This window comes from Carettochelys insculpta, chromosome 22 (genome assembly GCF_033958435.1).
Source record: "Carettochelys insculpta isolate YL-2023 chromosome 22, ASM3395843v1, whole genome shotgun sequence".
Lineage (NCBI taxonomy): Eukaryota > Metazoa > Chordata > Testudines > Carettochelyidae > Carettochelys > Carettochelys insculpta.
Window position 1 is genome coordinate 8,514,085 of NC_134158.1, and position 23,077 is coordinate 8,537,161.

Sequence of the window (23,077 nt, forward strand, 5' to 3'; positions counted from 1 at the left end):
GGGGATGAAACAACAAGGAAAAAAAACCAAGAAAGCATTTGAATGAAGAGCTAGAATGAAAGATCATTTTAAAACAAGCTTTTGTTTCAGGCCACAGACCTTTCGCATGGAAGGCAAACATGATAACCACTATGCTACAGAAACCAGGTGATGCTGGATTTTGGGCCTTTTTTCTAAAGCCTTGCTGCTCTGCAGTGATTCAGCTCAATTGTTTTCCCTTTGAAGACCAGGAAAAGCAAGCAGGCCAGGAATGTCTTTTAATTCAAACACATCACCACAGTCCTAAAGAGGCGTTGCTTGGCATGGATCCGGTCGGTCACACTGGTGCCAGTCTCCAGGTAGTTCTGGGACAGCATTTTCCATCCAGGGATTCAAAGCCTGTTACAAAGCAGGCCAGGAGCAGCCCCATTTCCCAGATGGGAAGGGAGAGCTACAGAGGTGTGCCCCCCAGTGGGCCAATGCCTGAATTGGAAACAGAACTCAAGTATCCTGAATCCAGTGCTCTCTCCACTAAGCCACACAGCTTCCCTTACTGAAAGCTCACTGCCGTTCTGCTTAAGCCACTTGTTTGGTTTTGTTTTGTTTTTTTTTAACCACCCAGAGAGACAAAAACGCCCTTTGGGGGACTTTGCAATTTGTTTTAATACAACAACGCCATGGGTTGTAATTACGGAGAACTCATGTGTTTAAAAAATAAAAATATACCCCTAAAGCCCTATGAGGAGCTGGAGGTGATTCATTGTTTCCCAGCTTTTCAGGTTCCCAACTAGTTTTTCCCTCCAATGTTTCCTATCTGAGTGATGAATAAATTTTGTTATGCGCACCAAGGCATTTGTAGATGTGCACCACCCATGTCAAACACACGCTGCCGGCTGCGGGCGGTTTGGTAATCAGCTGGGCGGGACAAGAATCCTCGGCAGCCGCCCAAGGGAATGCAGCTGGTTACCCCGTCCCAGTTTGCATCCCTGCAAACTGGTATAATCCTGCAGAATCGGGGGTGGGGCAGACGGGCAGGTCAATGCCTTTATCACCTGCTTCTCTTGGGTTGGATAATCATAAAAATATACTTTAGCCCCCAGTAAAGCTTTTGATACAGTCTCCCACAACATTCTTGCCCAGAAGTTAAGGAAGTATGGACTGGATCCTTGGATAGAAAGCTGGCTAGATGGACAAGCCCAACGGGTAGTGGTCACTGGCTCAGTGTCTGGATGGCAGTCGGTTTCAAGCGCGGTGCCGCAAGGCTCGGTTCTGGGGTCAGTGCTGTTCAACAGCTTTATTAATGACCTGGATGAGGGACTGGGTTGCACCCTCAGCAAGTTTGCGGATGACACCAAGCTAGGGGGAGAGATAGATATGTTGGAGGGTAGAGAGAGAATCCAGAGGGACCTGGATAAATTGGAGGACTGGGCCAAAAGAAATCTGATGCGGTTCAACAAGGAGAAATACAGAGTCCTGCACTTGGGATGGAAGAATCCCAAGTATTGTTATAGGCTGGGGACCGACTGGCTAAGTAGCAGTGCAGTGGAAAGGGACCTCGGGTTTAAGGTGGATGAAAGGCTGGATAGGAGTCGTCCGTGTGTCAGAGAGGTGGCCGTGTTAGTCTGTATCTTCGACAACAACAAGTCCTGTGGCACCTTGTAGACTAACAGATATTTTGGAGCATCAGCTTTCGTGGGCAAAGACCTGCCAAGAAAGCTCAAGACATATTGGGGTGCGTTAGGAGGAGCATTTCTAGCAGATCTAGACAGGTTGTTGTTCCCCTGTATTCAGCACCGGTGAGGCCACATCTGGAATATTGTGTCCAGGTCTGGGCCCTCCAGTATAGAAAGGAGGTGGATGTGCTGGAGCAGGTTCAGCGAAGGGCAACAAAAATGATTAAGGGTCTGGAGCACAAGACCTATGCGGAGAGGCTGAGGGATTTGGGCTTGTTTAGTTTGCGGAAGAGAAGACTGAGGGGGGATTTGGTAGCAGCCTTCAACTTCCTGCAGGGGAGCTCGAAAGAGGCTGTTCTCAGTGGTGACGGATGGCAGAACAAGGAGCAATGGTCTGAAGTTACAGAGGGGAGGTGTAGGTTGGATATTAAGAAAATCTATTTCCCCAGGAGGGTGGTGAAGCGCTGGAATGTGTTACCTAGAGAGGTGGTGGAATCTCCATCCCTAGAGGTTTTTAAATCCTGGCTTGACAAGGTCCTGGCTGGGATGATTTAGTTGGGGTTGATCCTGCTTGAAGCAGGGGGCTGGATTCGATGACCTCCTGAGGTCCCTTCCAGCCCTCGCAGTCTGTGATGCTGCGAAAGCTAGACAGGGCCATGTAGAGCCGTCCCATCCATGGGATGGTTTGGGGTGGCCACCCCATGCCTCACACTTTGGGGAACCCCATGGCGGTGCTTCAACCATGCAATGGACAGGACCAGAGTTCAGTATAAGCCAAGTGCTTGGATGGCCATCCAGGAGACAGCCAGGAGCTGCCCAGCTGTTAAGCAGAACCTCCACAGCCGGCAGTGTGTGTGTGTGTCTATGGGTGGTGCACATATCCATGTATCTTGGTGCACACCACAAAATTTATTCCACACATGGATGGGGAAAAAGACTGAGGGCACCCTGGACAGGACCCAGGGTGGCCCAGAGGATTACCAGGGGGTCTGGCACAGGGCAGCAGCCAGGGTTCCCCCCCCCCAGCTCCTACTGGGGTGGCAGGAGCAGTGTGGCTCAGCTCCAGTCGCCATGGTCATGGAGAAGTGGGGTGCAGTGGGCCTGGAGAGGGTGGTGGGGTTGGGTGGAGCAAAGATCGATCCCGCTGCTGCATGGTGGGGAACCCTGTCGGCTGGGAAGCAGAAGGGTGGGCGGAGCTGAGGTACAGCAGGGCCAGGGCTTCAGGGAAAGGATCAGCTGGTGTGGGGGTGGAGCTAAGGCCTGGCCCCGCCTCCATGCCTGGGCACTGGGGGGAGGGGTTTCTGCAGGCCCCGCCCTCCACCCAGGGATGGCCCTGCCCCAGTGCATTTCTAAGGCTCTGCCTGGCCCCCCATGGGGCAGGGCCCCAGCCGGAAGCGGGAGCCCCTCCCCAGACACAGCAACGGGTGGATTGTCTCGTCGGGGACGGAGCCCGGTGGGAAGGTGAAGATCGGGGCCTCGTTGTCGGCATCGAAAAAAGCCACCCGCCCCCCTTCGCAGTCCAGGTAAACCCCAAGGGTCCGGGGCCGCCCCGCCAGGGAGAGGGGGATCTTGGGGGAGGTGAGTGCCAGGTATTGTGACCCACACTGCCCCATGGCCCAGATGCCCTCCTCCGGGTTCACGCTGACCCGGCCCTTCCTCCTCACCGACTCTCTGGCCACCCCCACGGCCCAGGCGCCCCCGTCCTCCACCTCCACCTCCCAGTAGTGCCTGCCCGAGGTGAAGCCCTCCCGGCCCAGCACGCAGCGGGAAGAGTCAAACCGCTGGGGGAGGTCGGGAACGGGCCGGCGCGCGTCTTCCCATCTCACGCTCTTCCCATCTTCCGACAGCGCGAGCCTTGGATGCGCCGTGTCTGGGTCCAGAGTCACCTCCGCTGAGGGGGGAGAGAGGGGGGCGGAGCCTTAGAAGCCACACCCTAAAGGGGTGGGGACTGATGTTCAGGCACCCTGGCGGTCCCGTCCTGGCTGGGACCGTCCACAATATCCTGCCTTTCTGGCCTGACGTCCAGCATAGACCAAACAACTAGTGCCCAGGGTCCCAGCCGCCTCTCCACACACCCTCGGCTCTGCCGCCAGCCCCACGGCCCAGCTGCTGGCCCGGCACAGCTGGGCTTTGCTCCTTGCTTCAGCTGGGGAAAAGGAGGAAGCCGGCCCCCCCACTCTTAAAAATATCCCCATGCCACTGAATCCCAGGGAGCTACCTTGGCTGGGGCCCGGCAGGGATTTACCCACAGCTGGAGCTTGAGATGCTGAGCCGGTTCTGCCCCTCGGCTTCCGACCTCACCGCCCCCACGCCTGGCCAGAGCGCTGGGGAGAACAGAGGCAGGGCCACCGATCGGGGGCATGAAATTCAAGGGGACATTGTGCTGGTATGTGCCACCACTGGCCTGCAGACAACTGGGGCTTCTTTTATGCCAGAGCTAAAACCAGAGGTGAAAATAAGGATGCGCGGCTCCGGGAAAAGAGCTGGCAGGGCCCTGGGCAGTGGTAGGACAGCACCCGCAAGAAAGTCAAAGTTACTTTAATTCCTGTAGATGCCCAAGGAGGGGAAATCCCCCTTATTGTGTGTAAGACAATTGAAATCTCCATTAAGCCCCCAAGTGAATGTGTCAAACTTGGGAATGAATTCAGAAGGGCTCCCATCCCACTTTGCTTCGTTTACGTCTTCCCCTGGTCCTAATTAATTAATTTCCCTTCCTGCTTCCTTCTCCCACCCCTCTCCCCTGGATAAACCCACCAAAGCTCATAAACGAATGGGTTAGTCTTTAAGGAGCTGCAGCATGAAGATACATGCACCACACAGAGCTTGTAGGGACCTTGGGAGGTCATTAAGTCCAGTCCCCCACCCTCTTGGCAAGGCTAAGCCTCCGCCTGCCTTTTTTAATCTATTTGTCCCAGCTCCCTTAAGGATTAAACTCACAACCCTGGGTTTAGCAGGCCAGTGCTTAAAGCATTGCTTGTTTTATATGATGCTCAAGAATAACCCAGCAACCTCCATGGGCCTCATGATGGCAGGTTACCTTTTATACCCCCTCCTCCCTGCTGTAGAAACCCTGGATTCTGCTCCTCACTCCATTCAGCTGATGCAGTGGGGTTTCCCCATAAAAGCTCACGACTTAATACATGGGTTAGGCCCTGTGATGATTGTTATTGATCCTGTTTGACTGTCCAGCAGGAGAGCCAACAGTCATGGCGGGATCCTGGGCAAAGGGTGGGAGGGGCTGGTTCCTTGCTCCCAGAAGGGGGCGTGGCTTCAGAAGAAGTGGGCGGGGCTGGCAGCCCATCCTCTGCACCGCGCCCCCCCCCAGCTCAAGCAGGATCACAACTTTAAGAACTGGGGGGGGGTCTGGCCAGATACATTGGAGATAGGGTCCAGAGTGACCTAGACAAATGGGAGAGTTGGGCCAAAAGAAATCTGATGAGGTTCAACAAGGAGGAGTGCAGAGTCCTGCACTTGGGGCAGAAAAATCCCAAGCATTGTTACAGGCTGGGGACTGGCTAAGTAGCAGTGCAGCAGAAAAGGACCTGGGGATTACAGGGGATGGGAGGCTGGATATGAGTCAACAGTGTGTCCTTGTAGCCAAGAAGGCTAAGGGCATATTGGGGTGCATTAGGAGGAGCATTTCCAGCAGATCTAGAGAAGTTATTATTCCCCTCGACATCTGGAGTGTTGCGTCCAGTTCTGGGTACCCCAGTATAGATGTGGACATCTCAGAGAGGGTCCAGTGGAGAGCAATGAAAATGATTCGGGGGCTTGAGCACATGACTGATGAGGAGCGGCTGAGGGTTTGGGCTTATTTAGTTTGCAGAAGGGAAGAGTGAGGGGCGATTTGGTAGCAGCCTTCAACTTCCTGCAGGGGGGCTCTAAAGAGGCTGGAGAGAGGCTGTTCTCAGTGGTGACACATGACAGAACAAGGAGCAATGGTCTGAAGTTACACAGGGGGAGGTGTAGGCTGGATATTAGGAAAAACTCTTTCCCCAGGAGGGTGGTGAAGTGTTACCTAGAGAGGTGGTGGAATCTCCATCCCTGGAGGTTTTTAAGTCTGGGCTTGGCCAAGCCCTGGCTGGGATGATTTAGTGGGAGTTGATCCTGCTTTGGGCAGGGGCCTGGACTCCACAACCTCCTGAGCTCCCTTCCAGCCCTGGGATTCTCTGATTCTAGGACTCACTAGTGCTGCTGTAGTAGCAATGGTGGTAGCCAGGAGCCCCAGGCCTCTGTATCCCCAGGCCCCAGGGCAACCGCCCCCATCGGCGGGGCGGTTGTCTGGATTTTCCATGAGCTGCTAATTGTCCCATCTCCCCTCAGGGTTATTCATCAAGTTCCCTCGGCCATACCTTGGAATTTCCTCAGAGTCTCCTTGAGAGCAATCGTTTTCCTAGAGATGAGGCTGGGCGTTCTCTCCTGCTCAGTAAAGGTCTCCTCTAGCTCAGGAGACATCGCCTCCTGCTCAGAACATGTCTCCTCCTGCTCAGGAAATGTCTCCTCCTGCTCAGGAGGCCTCTCTCCTGGTTGTAGGACCTTCTCCTCCTGTTCAGGAGACCTCTCCACCAGTCGTAGGACCTTATCCAGCTCACACCTGGAAAGAAACACTCAGCCAATGAATGAAATGTCATCCTCTTTCAGCCTTGTTTGCTTGTGTCTTTTTCCATCCTCCTTCCCCGTGACTCTCATGCCTAAGGAACTCTGCTCCCCTGCCAGGACCAGCGGAAAACCCTGAATCCAGAGAAACCCATGGCAAAATTTCTTCTGACCTCAGCAGAACCAAGAGCTCATCCGTGAACTGCCTTCGGGTGGCCCAGGCTCAATGGAAGCTTCCCGAACACAGTTCTGTGCTTGTGATTTATATCTGGAATAGACCAGGGGTTGGCAATGCCCGGCACAGGTGTCAAGAACGGTACATGAGCCAATTTTCATCAGCACGCAGGGTGGGAGCTGGGTCCCTCCCCATGCAGCTGGGAACTCACTCAAAGCCAGGCCACCTGTGGCTTAACAAAAGACCAGCTAATGCTACCAACCATCACCTCCACAGGAAAGCTGTCCCTTTATTTGTTTATTAACAAAGCTGTTGTCAGTAGGCCTGTTAGGCTACAGCTACATTACAGAGTTATTTCCAGATAACTTTGCCAGCATGTAGGCTACGCACGGGCTATTTCGAAATAAAATCAAGATAGCAGGTGCATTATTTCAAAACTGGTAGCACTCAGCGCTTCATCTGCATAATCTCTTTTGGAAAGAGAGTCTTTCGAAAGGAAGAAAGCAGTGTAGATGGGGCTCTTTCGAACATAAACCCCTACTTTGTTTCAGGAAGAAGGGCTCTTTTTAAGATGGGGTTTTTTGCCTGAAGAACTCCATCTCTGCTGCTTTGCTTCTTTTGAAAAAATCTCTTCCGAAAAGAGATAATGTGAATGAAGCGCGAGAGATGTAAATCAATGCCTCATTTGCGTTTTCGATCGCCCTCCTTTGCATTCCTCCTTTGAAAGAGGAATGCAAGCGTAGACGCAGCCAAAGAGCGTTCTTTCGAAAGTAACTCAAAGGAATGTGGCGCTTGTTTCGAAATCGCGCTTCCTTTCCCGTTTCACGAACAACACCCCCTGTCGAAAGCTTCTTTCGAAAGAAAACAAGCGTAGATGCTCCGTAGGACCTTTTTTCGACAGAGCGGTCCTCATGGGGTGTGATTTTTTGATTCCCAGCCCGTTCTTTCAGAAAAGTGGGGGGCTGTGTGGACGCTGTCTTTCGAAAGAGCAGGTCGCTCTTTCGATCTGTTTTTGTGTGTGGGGGTGCACTCTTTCGAAGGAAGTTCTTTGTGAAGAGATCTTCCAGAAGGACTTCTTCCAAAAGATCTCTGTAGAGTGGACGTAGCTAACGAAGGAGAAATAAAGCCTATTTTGAAATAACTCTTTCGAAATCAACAAGAAGTCCTGTGGCACCTTACAGACTAACAGATATTTTGGAGCATCAGCTTTCGGGGGCAAAGACCCGCTTCGTTAGATGCAACGAAAGCTGGTGCTTCAAAATATCTGTTAGTCTATAAGGTGCCACAGGACTTCTTGTTGGTTTTGAAGATACAAAGTAAATTGGCTACGTCAGCGCCGTTAAAGCACGGAATAGCGCTCTCTTGAAATAAGCCACAACGGCATCCGATTACACGATTTTGAAACAGCGCAGTGTGTCTGGAAACGCTATTTCAAAGCGCATTTTGTGCATTGTGTTATTTCAAAATACAACACTTCAAAATAGCTGTTGCGCAATATCTTATTTTGAAATAGAGCAGCAGTGACTTTAAAAATTACTCCAGCCCCCAGACTGTCCACGTAGCTCCCAAAGGTCACGTTTCGGCCCTCTGCCTTGGAAAGGTTACCTCGGTGCACAGAATAAGATGTATTCCACGCGGGGATGGGAAAAAATTGGCAGGAATAGCCTGTAAACACAGCTCCAATTCAAACCGCTCCTAAAAACAGCACAGCAATGTGTGAGGGGGTGTGTGAAGGAGCCACTTACCGCCTCAAGGTGCTGCGAACATCCTAGAAGGGGGGAGGAAAGAAGGAATCAACAAGTTGCAACACAAAACTGTCTCAGTGGGCAGACAGATGATTTCGGGGTATAACGGCAGGGCTACTCTTTGTACCTAACTGCTTAGTCCTGTGTCTCCTGTGATCCATGTTAGTTGAGACCACGGGCGGCTGCCCAGGAGAGACTGAGGTGCTGCCCAGCTGATTAACGGAGGTGGTGCCCATCTGCCCATGCCTTGGCGCACATGACAAAATTTATTCCGCACATACATGGCATGGGGGGGAAATGGGTTCTGACCCTTTCTTTGACTGGGCTAGAAGTCAATTCAAATCCATGCTGTAGGCCGGTGGTTAGGGGGCTTAGCTGTGAGGTGGGGAGCCCCGGGCAGATCGGAGCTGCGTGTGTAGGTGCTCTGGGGCCTTGTCACAGCTCTTCTCCCCAGGCAGGATTTCCTTCCACCAGGGCTCCCGCTAACTTTTCCCACCCGCATGGGGAATAAATTTTTTTCTGTGCACCCAGCCACGCGCAGATGTGCACCACCTATAGAAACACAGGCTCTCGGCTGCGAGCGCTTTGCGAATCAGCGGGGCAGCACCGGCCTCTCTGCTGGGTGGCCGTCCAAGTGCTCGGCTTACAGGGAACACTCCCGACGTCCCAGCTGCATGCCTAATTCCCGCCCCGCAACCCTGACAGGGAACAGCTGCCTTCACCCCCACTGTGGTTTTGTGGGGGGGCATTAAACACCCTTCAGACCCTCTCCCAAAAGCACGATCGAGGGAGCGAACGCTACCAAGGTTCCCCTTTGCAGATCACAGGAAAGAACCAGGCATCTCCTAGGCAAAACAGGACTGGGGCACCTGTCTTTGGTAGAGCGGTGGGGTTCAGAGCACCCCATTTCTCTGGTGTCTCCCACCACACAGCTTCAGCAGCTCCCTGCCTGGTCCGTTGGCTCTTGTGACTTTCTTTCTTCGGCACCTAGCTCTGCCTGTGTGTTGTGTAAGGGGTCTGGGAACCTAACTTTGTTCTGGTGGTTGTCCTGAACATTAGGTCTTGCCATGAAAGTAGCTTTGGGATCCAGACTGCTGAGCCTCAGTCTCCCCTGTCTGTAAAATGGGTCAGTGCATTAATTTGGGGGAGCTTTTCAGCTCCTTTGGGACATTTCAGTACCTGGCTAGGTTATACAGGTTGAACCTCTCTTGTCTGGCGATCTGTCTCGTCCAGCAATCCAGCATGATTGCAGTTAGCCAGACAACCATTTATCATTCAATAGTAACAGAGGAGTAGCCATGTTAGTCTGTACTCCAACAGAACAAAGCAGCAGAAATGGAGCACTTCAAAGACTAACAAAATGATTTATTCAGTGATGACCTTTCGTCGGACGGACAGTGGGTCTGTCCCACAAAGCTCATCACCAAAGAAATCATTTTGTTAGTCTTTAAAATGCTACATTTCTGCTGCTTCACTTATCTTGGGTGTAGCAAAGTTTCCTGCAGACCCATGAAGTTTGTTGCTAGCCACTAGGGCTGGCTGTCCATCTGCTATGGTTTTATTTAGCTGCCCCTCACCTCTAAACGTCTTCTAAGAGCCCAGCGACAGTGGAAGTGTTGGTAATGTGCTAGAAAATATTGACCTCCCACGGTCAGACAAATTCTCTCATTCAGCACCAGGCAGATCCCAGGGGTGTTGGCCTGGAGAGGTTCAACCTTTATTTGTTTTAAAATATCCAAGTTCTCGGAAAGCAAATCACAAAGCTAGTGGTCAGAAACAGAAAAAAAAAAGATCTATCTGTCTGAGCTACATAACCAGCGACCTCTTTGGTGGAATTTGACTCCTGGACTCCCAGGCACCTGCGTATCCAGGGATCAGCTCCTTACCTGCAGGAATTCACTGGCCGGCTGCCGGCACTTCCCGTCCAGCTCGCTGATCAGGTCGCTGAGCCGGGAAATCTCTGCCGAGAGTTCGGTGACTTTCTCATCCCTTCTCTTCTCAATCTCCTTGTCCAGCTCTTCCAGCCGGGCCAGCAGGAGGTGTTCCTGTTCCTCCAGGACCTGCCGCAGGTGCTCAAATTCAGAAAGCACCTTCAGCCTCTCGGTTTCGATCTGCTCCTGTGAGGAGAGCAGGCGAAGGCCCACACAGAGAGTCACCTCGGACCGGATCCAGGCCCACGCGTAGGAATGTGGCAGGAGAGGAAGATGAGTGGGTTTATTTTTTGTGAATTTTTGCACTTGTTTTTAAATATAAAGGACTTCAGCGTAGACGTGCAACGAGTGTGCGCAAGAGGGTCGTGTAAAATTTGAGTGAAAACAGTGGTTGGTGAAATGATTTTGTTCTAACACACTGAAAATTTACACCCGGGGTCAGCCACCCCCGGCACTGGTACCAAGAGCGGCACACGAGGGGGCAGGGAAGGCCAGCCCCTCCCCCTTGCTCACAGCCAGGCTGCCTGTGGGATAACTAAAGCCCAGCTTATGCTCACCAACCGCCACCTCCACGGGTAAGCTCTGCCTCTTCACTTAGTTATTACGGAAGCTGTTGCAAGGCACGCGCCCACAGGTCCTTGCGCCCGCCAAGCGGTGCCTACCAGAGCGTCCCAGAAGGTCGCCTCTTGGGCCAGCTTCCGTCCCATCAGCTTTTCTCTCTCTTCCCTCAGAGTGTGTAACTGGATCTGGACTTTTTCCTGAGCAAAGGAGATAATCTTGAGGAGGTCCCGTTTCCGCCCCGCTTCTTTGGGTAGCGACGCAAAGAGGTAGAATTTGATCTCCGCCAACTACAACCGGGCTGCAGAACCGTCTTCTCCATGGGATGGTCTCGAGCCCCAGGCTTTGGTGGGGCCTCGTGAAAGGGGTCAGGACCTTCCTATCCTAACCAGCCTTCAACTTCCTGAAGGGGGGCTCTAAAGAGGATGGAGAGAGGCTGTTCTCCGTGGTGACGGACGGCAGAACAAGGAGCAACGGTTTGAAGTTTCAGAGGGAGAGGATTAGGTTGGATATTAGGAGAAACTCTTTCCCCAGGAGGGTGGTGAAGCTCTGGAATGCGTTACCTAGAGAGGTGGTGGGATCTCCATCCCTGGAGGTGTTTAACTCCCAGCTTGACCAAGCCCTGGCTGGGATGATTTAGTTGAGGTTGATCCTGCTTCGGGCAGGAGGCTGGACTCAAGGACCTCCTGAGGTCCCTTCCGGCCCTAGGAGTCTATGGATGGGACCCCATGGCCCAGAGTGGCCTGAGGGATTACCTGAGGGGGGGAGGCTTGTGCGGGGGGATGGTAGGCATTGTCTTCACAGACACACACGTTCCCCATGGCAGTGGGAGCCGCAGCTACCCCTCAGCCACCTCTGCTTCACCCCACCCTGCCCCACCGCCCGCTCCCACCCTCCTCATCGTGGCTCCAGAAACCAGAATACCCTAGTCCCGGCCTGAGGCCTCCCCCCAAGTAACCCCCAGGCAGGGATGTCCCATCAGTAGGATGAGGCAGTGCAGCTGCCCCAGGCCCTGTGCTTTTGGGGGGCCAGAGGCGGATACCCCAGGCATCTTACGGGTGGGACGGGGGAGCATGACCAGGGGTGAGTGCCAGGGGGAGGTGACCCCTGGCAGCTGCTGCCCACACCCTGCCCCGGGTAATCCCCAGCCCGGTGGGTCAGGGTGGGAGCTGAGCCAGGATGGGGCGGGTCCTGTGGTGTGGGAGGGGTTGCCCTGGGATACAGGGGGATGCCTCAGACCCTGCCCCTGCCTCAGGATGGGCCAGGCTGTTTCAGGCAGAAAGGGGGATTTGGAGAAAGGGATGCAACGGGTGGGGGCTGAGAAGAGGCGGGGCCTGGGCAGAGCAGAGGCGGGGCAGGGGGTGGGGCCTGTGGCATGGGTGGGGTTAACCTGGGACATGGAGGGATGCCTCAGACACCGCCCCCCACCTCCGGACAGCCCAGGTTTTGTCAGGCAGGGAGGAGGCCTTGGGGCAAGAGCTGCAACTGGTGGGGGCCAAGACAGGGGAGGGGCCTGTGGTGGGAGGGGTTTCCCTGGACCCCACCCTGAGAGGTTGGGGGGCGCGGCTCCAGGCCCCACAGTCCTCTAGGGCCAGCCCGTCCCGGTTGCACAGCTATAACTGTGCTTTGCTTCAATTCTGCGCAGCCGATTTCACTCCAAAGGAGAAAACGATTCCCCAGCCGGGCAAGGTCAGCCACCAGGTTTGTCTCTTCCCATTGCCTGGCTGGTTTTACCAGTGACCAAGGGTACTATCCTGGCTTGGGTGATTCGCAGCGCTCACCTTTTGAGACAGCTGCACAGCTGGGAACCACCAAAGGAGCGATTCCTGGGTGAGGGATAAAACAAGAGCCCCAGACAGAGAAAAAGGACGGCAGGCTTAAAATTAAGTCCGTGTCCGGCATTCCCTGTAAGCTTCGCAGTTGAGCATCTGCCCAGGAGCAATTCAGGCACCGCTCAGCTGATTAGCAGAGCGCCCACAGCCGGAAGTGTGCTCTCCCGTTGGTGGTGCACACCCATGTGTGCCTTGGTGCACTTAACAAAATTATTCCCCCCACCCGAATGGGATAAAAATGGCGAGAACCCCATTCACGTCTCAGTGTTCTGCTGAATCGGGCTCTGTCCATTCCCCAGCGATGCTCCTTTGGAGTAGATATAGTCAGGAGCAAAAGCTGAATATCACTTTGATCTCTCTCTCTCTCTCTCTCTCTCTCTCTCTCTCTCTCACACACACACAGAGCGTTAAGCAGACAGGAAATGAGGCGAGTTCGCGTTCAACCGCCGAAAAGCCCGGACCTGCAAGTCAAGTCAGTCCCAGGGGAGATTTCATTCTGCATCAGGCTTGACTTATTTAAACTCCCGTCCATTGCAAAAAGACGGGGCTCCCTTACCTTGTACTCCTGCGCAGCCTCCTCGACGGGGACCACCATGTGGGATCGGTGGGCCTGGGACTCTCGGCAGATCAGACAGATGGGCGCTTGATCCACCTTGCAGAACAGCTTCAGGGTCTCCTGGTGCTTCTCACAGGCGCGGTCTCCCCCGGAGCCTTTGGCTGCCTGCAGACTCAGCCGCTTAGCGATTTCGATGATTTTGGCCAGCTCCCTGTTGGGTCTGAAGTTTCGCTGCAGGGCAGTTTCCCTGCACTGGGGGCAGGAGAAGTTGCTGTCCGACTCCCCCCAGTACTCGGTGATGCAGGCCCGGCAGAAGTTGTGCCCACAGTGAATAGACACCGGGTCTTTGAAATACTCCAGGCAGATGGAACAAGAAGCTTCATCCTGCAGGCTGGGGACAGGACTCTCTGCAGCCATGGCTCCCGGCCACGAGAAAGTGACAAGTTTCATTTCACTTTCCTGCCTCTAGACTGCAGCTGCAATTGGGTGTCTCTTCACGTAGCCTCTCTCTCATTGGCTGGGAGCTGGGGGGAAACCTTTTTGATTTTCGGCCTCTGGAGACTGAGCACAGAAATGCAAAACTCCCTGTGAAGGGACCCATGTGAAGGGCCAAGAGCAGAGCTGAAGTTTGCGGGGCAAGGTGATAAATTTCTCTCTGTTTCTTTGGGCAGGAAAAAAAAAATCCACGTGCGGAATAAATTTTATGCACACCCAGGCATGTGCAGCACCAATAGAAACACAGGCTGCCAGCAAGCTGATTCTCCCCCTGGCTGGCCACCCACCTGCTCAGCTTCCTGGGGGAACGCTGGAGCTTGGAAGGGGGGGAGCCTTACCACCCACCAGGTTTTTCCTATGTACCTGCATCATCAGCTTTCATATCTCCCCGGTCTCCCTCTCCAGCCCCTTCCTGTGCCCCCTGTTAAACAGTGGCTCCAGGGAGGCAGGAAAGAACTGGCCTTTGAAGGAGAGGCACTGATTTAAAAGCCTGCCCCAGCAAGAACAGCAGGGGGAGGTCAGTAACCCCTAGACGCTAATAGTAACAGAGAGGTCGCCGTGTTAGTCTGTATTCCAGCAAAACAAACCAGCAGTCCCATAGCGCTTTAAAGACTAACAATGTGATTTATTCAGCGAGAAGCTTTTGTGGGACAGACCCACTTTTTCAGATCTTTCCTAGACTGTCTTTTTTCCCTCCTGGGCCCTTTTGCCAGCAGATAGAGCTCCACATTCCCCATCAGTGCCCAGGGATGGGCCGAGCTCCCAGCCACACACAGCTGAGCGTAGTTCTGCCGATGAGACACAGCCAGCGAAGGAAAACAATCAGCTCCGGTCCCAGATTTAAACTCACTGCGTTCCCCAGCTGGCTAGAGAGTCATGGCTACAAACAGCCCTGCAGTAAGGCTGTGTGAGGAGTGGGTTTTTTGTGACCTATTTGCCTGGAGTATTTCACGGTGTCAACTGAGCGTGGACACAACTTCTGCTGGGCTTGTATCAGCCAGTGCTGGGGGGAGGCAGAGATAAACTTCTCCTGCCCCCAGTGCAGAACAGCCACCCTGCAGAGAAACTTCGGGCCCAGCAGAGAGCTGGCCAGAGTGACCAAAATAGCCTGAGAGCTGAGTTTCCAGGCCTGCAAAGACTCAGTGAGGTGTGAGAGGCACCAGGAGGCTCTGAAGCTCTTCTGCCAGGAGGATTGAATTCCCATCTGTGTGGTGCATGACAAATCCAGGCTCACAGGGTGGTTCCCATTGAGGAGGCTGTTCAGGAGTATTGGGTAGGACATCTCTCTCTGGCAGCAATGTTGGTACCTGTGGGGTTTGAATTCTTGATTTCCAAAGCTGGAGTGCCACCATGTAGCTTGGAGCCTGAGTGGTGGGCTCTCAGTAACTTTTTTTTCCTTCCAGGTGTAGAATAAATTTTATTGTGCACACCAAGGCTGTTGTAGAGGTGCACCACCATAGAAACACCCCACTGCTGGCTGTGGGTGCTCTGCTCGGTGGCTGGGAGGCAGTTGAATCTCTCTGGGGCGGCTGCCCAGGTGCTCAGCTTACTGGGAGCCCTGCTGTGCAAATGTGCCAGGGTTTGCGATCCGGTCTAGCTTGACCTGAACTCGTGCTTTCATACATCACAGAATCCAAGGGCTGGAAGGGACCTCAGGAGGTCATTGAGTTGAGCCCCCTGCCTAAAGCAGGATCAACCCCAACTAAATCATCCCAGCCAGGGCTTGGTCAACCTCTAGGGATGGAGATTCCACCACCTCTCTAGGTAACACATTCCGGTGCTTCACCGCCCTCCTGGGGAAGTAGTTTTTCCTGATAGCCAACCTACCCTTCTCCCTCTGTAACTTGAGAGCATTGCTCCTTGTTCTGCCATCTGACACCACTGAAAACAGCCTCTCTCCATCCTCTTTAGAGCTCCCCTGCAGGAAGTTGAAGGCTGCTATCAAATCGCCCCTCAGTCTTCTCTCCTGCAAATTAAACAAGCCCAAATCCCTCAGCCTCTCCTCGGAAGTCATGTGCTCTAGCCCCTTAATTGTTTTTGCTGCCCTCCACTGAACCTGCTCCAGCACGTCCAATCCTTTTTATACTGGGGGGCCCAAAACTGGACACAGTATTCACCAGTGCCAAATAGAGGGGAACAACCACTTCTCTAGATCTGCTCAAAATGCTCCTCCTAACGCACCCTACTATGTCATTAGCCTTCTTGGCTACAAGGACACACTGTTTACTCATTTCCAGCCTTTCATCCTCCATAAGCCCTAGGGCCCTTTCCACTGTACTCTTGCTGAGCCAGTTGGTCCCCAGCCTATAACAAAGCTTGGGATTCTTCTGCTCCAGGTACAGGACTCTGCACTTCTCCTCCTTGCTGAACTGCATCACATTTCTTTTGGCCCAATCCTCCAATTTATCCAGGTCCCTCTGCAAATCAAGTTAGAAGGCCCCAGTGAGATTCAAATTCATGACCGCTGGTTTACAAAGCCAGTGCTCTGACCCCCGAGCTACAGAGCCTTTTACAGTCTGTGGCATGGTATTTCTTTTTAAAACTTGCTAATGATAATGTCCTTATAAAATGAAGAGGGAGTCCTGTGGCACCCGAAAATCTGACCAATCTAATGGACTCGGAGAGGCAGGTGTCAGTCCGTATCTCCACAAAACAAAGAGAGCAGTTCTGTAGCCCCTTAAAGACTGAAGGTCCAGACTAAAACAGCCGCCTCCTTCTGCCTATTCACCGCGCAAGGCGCTGCACGTAGCTGTTTGGAGTGGAAATCCGCCAACTGCAGGGAAAAAAACTCGCACTGATTCAGACAGAATCTTCCTCCCCAAGTGCTAGGGTGACCACATCTTCCTGTCCCAGAGATAGGACAGGAAGGGACAGCTCCTCTAAGCCCCAGGGAGCCAGGAAGGAGGCAGCCCCCAGCACACCCGGGGGATGCCACAGCCACCAGGCCTCCCAGGGAAGCTGCGGCCACTGGTCGCCTCAGCCCCTTGGGAAGCAGTAGGGACGCGGCAGCCACCCAGGCTCCCCCGCTTCGCCGAGGCAGGCGCAGCTGCTGGCGGAAAAGGGTCAGCCGGGGAGAGGGCCCAAATAGGGAACAACTAGTCCCCTTTTTTTTAAAAAAGTAGTAGGGATGCCTTGTTGGTGGCCCAAATATGGGGCTGTCCCACCCAGTATGGGACAGATGGTCACCCTACCAAGTGCAAAAAGATGGCCGTTATCCCCGGTCACCTAATAAATAATAATGTTGGTCTAAGGTGCTACAGGCCGGCTTTCTCCGAATTGTAATCGGGCGTGAGCTTTTTGTGGATGACTCTGAAGTGGGTTGAAGGCTACAAAAATCTTCTGCCCAAATAAATGAACTGAAGAGCGGCCACGCTGGGGCAGACCAAAGCTCCAGCCAGCCCGGGATCCTGTCGGCCGCCAGTGGCCAATGCCAGACGTCCCAGAGAGAGCGAACGGAACAGGGAATCCTCAAGTGATGTCACACACTTCCAGCATCTGACAAATAGCAGCTAGAGACACGTCCCAACCCATTGGGGGGGGGGGTGTGAGAGAGACCAAACCCACTCAAACAAACCACCAAGAACAGGCTTTATTGTGTAGAAAAACGCAAAACAGGATCACGGTTCAACATCCCCGCTCCTCTGCCTGCACGCTGCTTCAGCTCAGTCTCTGCTGAGACCCTGCTGCGGGTGGGGCGCACATCCTGGCGGAAACTAGGGAGTTCTCCCATCATGCTGCCCCTTCTAGTCCCCAACTTGTAGTTCCCAGGGCTGGGGCTGAAATGCGCTGGTCCTTGGGCTGCATTATAAAGACGTTGAGTTGTACCTAGTCCTCCAGTCAGAGCCGAGAGCCCTGTTTCCCAGGCAGGTGGGGAAAACGTGCATTTATATTGCAATGCCCTTTTCTTCGACCCCGCCCCCCGTTCCGGGAAGCTGCAGCGCCTTGTTAGCCTAACGGCGGCCACGCGCAATTCGAAAGTGCCACTTTCGGAATGCACCCCCCCCCATGTAGCTGGGGGGTCTTTCCGAAAGCCCCTTCTTCCCCAAACCCAATGGGAACTGCTTCCGGCAGCCGTTACGCTAACGAGGTGCTGCATATTCACGGCAGCGCCTCGTTAGCATCTGCCGAAATCCCTCATTACCGTGTTCCGAAAGGCGGGGATTAGTGTGGCCACAGCCACAGGGTCAGTATGTTCTGTTGTTAAAGCCAGATACAACGTTACTACTTCATTTTGCTTTTTGCCCTGTACGTGGCTGTTTGGGGGTTTTTTGTTCTGACAGTTCTTTTTGGAAAAACATTCACAGGTTTTCTGTGCAAAAAACACTACTTTGTATTAGAGAGGTCGCCGTGTTACTCTGTATCTTTGAGAACAACAAGAAGTCCTGTGGCACCTTATAGACAGATATTTTGGAGCGTCGGCTTTTGTGGGGAAAGACCCGCTGAGTCAGATGCTTGGGTGGGGGGTTTCAAAAGGGGATCTCAAGCAAGGGGAGGGCAGGACCATTCAGTCAGGGTGGATGTGGCCCATTCTCAGCAGTTACTGTGGAGCTGTGAACATCAGGAGAGCAGAAATCAAGTCCGTTGGGTCAGGGGGGATGTGGCCCTTTATCAGTAGCTAATGTGGAGGTGTGAACATCCAGAGTGGATAAATGGCTTTTGTAATGGGCCAAACACTCCCAGGCTCTGTTCAATCCTTGATTAATAGAGTCAAATTTGCAAATCAATTGCAGCTCAGATTTCTCTCTCCATTTGGTGTGTGTGGGGTTGGTGGGTTTTTTTTTTTTTTTTTCTCCCCCAAGTTGTAGGACGGCCACTTTTAAATCTGCCACTGAGTGTCCAGGGAGATTGAAATGTTCTCCCACAGGTTTCTGTACATGACCGTTCCTGATGTCTGATTTATGTCCATTTATTCTTTTACGCAGAGACTGTCCAGTTTGGCCAATGTAAATCGCAATGGGGCATTGCTGGCACATGATGACAGATATGATATTAGTAGACATGCAGGTAAAGGAGCCCCTGATGGTGTGGTTGATGTTAGGTCCTGTGATGCTATCGCTGGTGTAGATATGTGAGCAGAGTTGGCAGCGAGGTTTCTTGCAGGGACTGGCTCCAGCTTTAGAGTTACTGGTGAGAATTTGTTTAAGGTTGGCAGGCTGGCTGTAGGTGAGGGCAGGCCTGCCTCCTAAGGTCTGTGAGAGTAAAGGATCATTGTCCAGGGTGAGTTGTAGATCACTGATGCTGCTCTGGAGAGGCTTTAGCTTGGGGGCTTTATGTGATAGCCTGTGGTGTTCTCTGGTTTTCCTTGTTGGCCCTGTCGTGTAGCAGGTGGAATAGAAAATTCCCCATGGTTCTCTTGTCTCCACCCAGGAGCAATTCCAGACCCGTCTGCAGGCTCTGAAGGAAGAGAGAGAAACTCCTGGGATTGAAACAGACAGCGGAGAGAAGCCGGGAGTACCTGGTAGGTGCCCAGTGTTACCCAGCAGGGCTGTGGGGATGCGTGCAGGTGTGGTCTCCTCACCTCAAAAAAGATATATTGCCATTAGAAAAGGTTCAGAAAAGGGCAACTAAAATGATTAAGGGTTTGGAACGGGTCCCATATGAGGAGAGGCTAGAGAGACTGGGACTTCTCAGCCTACAAAAGAGGAGACTGAGGGGCGACATGATAGAGGTCTATAAAATCATGAATGGTGTGGAGAAGGTGAATACAGAAACGTTATTTACTTGTTCCCATAACAGAAGAACGAGAGGGCACCAAATGAAATTAATGGGTAGCAGGTTCAGAACTAATAAGAGTTTTTTCTTCACACAGCGCACAGTCAACCTGTGGAACTCCTCGCCAGAGGACGCTGTGAAGGCCAGGACTCTAACAGAGTTTAAAAAAGAGCTTGATAAATATTTGGAGGGTAGGGCCATAGATGGCTATTAGCAAGGGGTAAGGGATGGTGCCTTTTGTCGAAGGTGGGAGATGGATGGCAGGAGACAAATCACTTGATCATTGTCTTCGGTTCACCTCCTCTGGGGCAGCTGGCATTGGCTACAGTTGGCAGACAGGATACCGGGCTAGATGGACCTTTTGGTCTGACCCAGTATGGCCGTTCTTATGTTGAAAGCCCTCATGGGAGGTTTGATGTGGTCCTACAATCCTAGGGCTGGAGGGGAACCTCAGGAGGTCATTGAGTCCAGCCCCCTGCCCAAAGCAGAACCAACCCCAACTAAATCATCCCCTTGGTCAAGCTGGGACTTAGAACTCCATCCCTGGAGGTTTTTGAGGTTTTTTTGTTTCTTCGGCTCGTTCAGCCTCTCTCAGGAAGGTAACTCTGGGCCCTGCCCTTCCTGCTAATGGAAGGACTAGGATGGTCTGAGCTGACTGATCGTGACAGAAGCAGAGCATGTCAGACGGGACAGGGTGTAGGGGAAAGATTCTGGCTGCTTGGAGGTTGCAAAGGATTCCCCCAGGGCTCTGTCAAATCTCCCCTGCCCTTCAGTGTGTCTTTGTGTCCTTTCCCTGTCTGTACCATTTCTTTACAGGACGAAAAACCAGTTCTGTGGCACTTTAAGGACTAACAAAATAATTTTATTAGGTGATGGGCTTTCGGGGGACAGACCCACTTCAGGTCTGGAAAGGTCTGATGAATAATGACCAAGACGAACATTTAACAGAGCGATGCGGGGGGACCCAATGACTCAGCTAGATATGACAGAAGAGAGAATTAAAACTGAATTTTTTTAGGAAAATTTTCCTACGTATTCCATATTTAAGAAAAAAAAAAAGTGTGCAGATCTACCCAGTACAGTGGCCACACCAAGCTTCAGCTGGACAAGAGCTGTGTCATATCAGCCCTACTATACAGCTGAGGGCTAGTGGCTGACAATGTGACCTTGCCAAGCTCTGGTCCTTTCACACCACCCGCCTTCGCGAGACACTTCACCTCTTTTGGCCAAAGACCATCGCCAGCCACGACCTGCTCCTGCGATGCCACCGGGAGGACGTGACCGCTATCCTCATGAGAAGATGCTGGAGACGGATAGGGCATGTGGCGAGAAGGGAGGCAGACGCCACTGTAAAGGCAGCACTTGGCTGGACGCCTGAAGGGTGAAGGAAGAGTGGGAGGCCCAAGGCAACATGGCAGTGCGCTGTTGAGGCAGAGATGAAGAGAGTGAACCGAGAAAACGGCCAAAGGCAGAAGTGAAGGACCTCTGTTGCTTCCCTACACGCCAGAGGGCATAACAGGCTTTAACTAATTCCATGTAAAATTGTCTGGTGTTCTGTGGTCTCCTTTCTTTACAGAAAAAGACTGAAGCTGAGAGAGAGAAGATCGTGGCCGAGTTTCGGCAGCTGCGGCAATTCCTGAAGGAACAAGAGCACCTCCTGCTGGCCCAGCTGGAGAAGGAAATCGTGAAGCTGTGGAATGACAAGGTCGCCAAGCTTTCCACAGAGATTTCCCGGCTCAGCGACCTGATCAGTGAGGTGGAGGGGAAGATGCAGCAGCCGCCCACTGAGTTCTTGCAGGTGAGACCTCAAAGCCTTGGAGATCTTCCTTTGGGAACTGGGGGTGGGGAGGGGAACCCTCGTGCCCTGGGATGCAGGATCCACATCCCACCGTGGATGTCACTGTTTCTGCAGCTGACGCAAGAATTCTCTCCCTCCCCTCATTGCATTGTTATGAAGTTGCTGTTTTAAATGTGAAGCAGCACATTTTAAAAACTAACAAAGATTTATTCGGTGATGGAGATTGCGTGGGACAGAACTGCTGCTTCAAAATTTCCAGATCTGAAGACGTGGGTCTGCCCCACCATGAATTATTTTGCTCGTCTTATTTTGGTTGCCAACTCCTGGTCTAGACCATCCCTTTACAGATGTCCTTGTTACAGTTCCTGCCGGGTCCTGAGCTTTGTTTTCTCTTCTCTCCCTCCCCCCGCCGCCCAGGCCGTCAGAAGCACCTTGAGAAGGTACGTGGCCCCATGGCGCACTCAGGGACGCGGCACAGTGTGGGAGAGGGGTTGAGCACCACACCAACCCCATGTGGCAGTCACCCCCAGCTCCAAACTGCCCTCAGCCGATGCTGCTTCTGGGGCTGGCGTGATGGTGAAGCCTGAGGGAAGGTTCACAGACGTGAATAGACCCATTACATCTCTAGTGTCCCGTGGAAGGGGAAACATGGACCTCTCCAGGGCTGTGGTGTTCCCAAATGGGGTGGAAAAATCCCAAGCACTGTTACAGGCTGGGGACCGACGGGCTCAGCAGCAGTACGATGGAAAGGGACCTAGGGGTTATGGTGCATGAAAGGCTGGATATGAGTCAACAGTGCGCCCTTGTAGCCAAGAAGGCTAACGGCATACTGGGATGCATTAGCAGGAGCATTTCGAGCAGATCTAGAGAAGTAGTTATTCCTCTTTATTTGGCACTGGTGAGGCCACATCTGGAATATTGTGTCCAGTTTTGGGCCCCCCCCCCAGTATAAAAAGGATGTGGATGTGCTGGAGCAGGTTCAGCAAAGGGGAAGACAAATGACTAAGGGTCTGGAGCACATGACCTATGAGAGGCTGAGGGATTTGGGCTTGTTTAGCTTACGGAACAGAAGACCGAGAGGTGATTTGATAGCAGCCTTCAACTCACTGAAGGGGAGCTCTGAAGAGGAGCATGAGAAACTGTCCTCAGTGGTGTCAGATGGCAGAACAAGGAGCAATGGTCTGAAGTTGAAGAGGGGGAGGTGTAGGTTAGATATTAAGAAAAACTATTTCCCCAGTTGGGTGGTGAAGCATTGAAATGTGTTGCCAAGAGAGGTGGTGGATTCTCCATCCCTTGAAGTTTTTAAGTCCCAGCTGGACAAGGCCCTGGCTGGGATGACCTAGTGGGGTTGATCCTGCTTGAAGCAGGGGGCTGGATTAGATGACCTCCTGAGGTCCCTTCCAGCCCTAGGATTCTGTGACTCGTATGCCCAGCTTGCGTCCCTTGGGCACCCTGCATGCGGTGATTTGGGGTTACTGGTCTCCCTCAATTTCTGAATGGGCAGGTGGGCCATACCATGCAGCTTGTGGGCCCAGCTGTCTGCTCCACTTCCCCTCCATGTTGGCTCTCGCTAGGTGCCGTAGCAACAAGCTAGGCCTTGGTGGGTGAACCCGGTTCTTCTCTGTAGCTGGGATACACAGAACAACCCAGGGGCCAGGCCCCACCGGGCAGCTGCTTTCGTGGGTCTGGAATTCTCCTGAGAGGCTGATTTTTTTTTAAAACAGCGATTGGCAATCAATGAATGAATTAGGAAATTCTGTTTCTCTCCAGGTGTGAGAAGGTGGAGTCCCACCAGCCTGTGGAGCTGTCTCCTGAACTGGCAAAGAGACTTGCTGACTTTTCCTGGGAAAATACTACCCTAAAAGAAACTGTGAGGAAATTCCAAGGTACTGAGGCGGGGATTGGAAAAGGAAACCAAGGTCTGGGCCCTGTGAACGCAGGGGAAAGAGGCTGCGTCCAGTCAGCTGTGAAGGTAAAACCCGGCTTCAGAATGTGGCAATAATACAAAGCTTTTAAAATGGGCTAAG

At 52.9% G+C, this 23,077-nt stretch overlaps 2 protein-coding genes across 2 annotated transcripts in view; one reads left to right on the top strand and one right to left on the bottom strand.

Moving 5' to 3' along the window:
* Positions 1-3,001: 3,001 nt before the first annotated feature.
* Positions 3,002-23,077, bottom strand: part of LOC142024672 (E3 ubiquitin-protein ligase TRIM39-like) — a 34,330-nt gene continuing 14,254 nt past the window's right edge. Inside the window, exons 5-13 of the mRNA XM_075016824.1 lie at positions 17,296-17,338; positions 13,904-13,961; positions 13,046-13,464; positions 10,762-10,857; positions 10,055-10,285; positions 8,169-8,191; positions 6,219-6,246; positions 6,005-6,110; positions 3,002-3,543 (exon numbers count right to left, since the gene is read on the bottom strand). Of these exons, the coding sequence (XP_074872925.1) occupies positions 3,002-3,543; positions 6,005-6,110; positions 6,219-6,246; positions 8,169-8,191; positions 10,055-10,285; positions 10,762-10,857; positions 13,046-13,464; positions 13,904-13,961; positions 17,296-17,338 (1,546 nt within the window). The remainder of the gene's footprint in view (positions 3,544-6,004; positions 6,111-6,218; positions 6,247-8,168; positions 8,192-10,054; positions 10,286-10,761; positions 10,858-13,045; positions 13,465-13,903; positions 13,962-17,295; positions 17,339-23,077) is intronic.
* Positions 18,539-22,633, top strand: LOC142024587 (E3 ubiquitin-protein ligase TRIM7-like). The gene is made up of 4 exons (XM_075016716.1): positions 18,539-18,544; positions 18,945-18,998; positions 20,829-21,050; positions 22,625-22,633. The coding sequence occupies exons 1-4, from the start codon at positions 18,539-18,541 to the stop codon at positions 22,631-22,633; spliced, it is 291 nt and encodes a 96-aa protein (XP_074872817.1).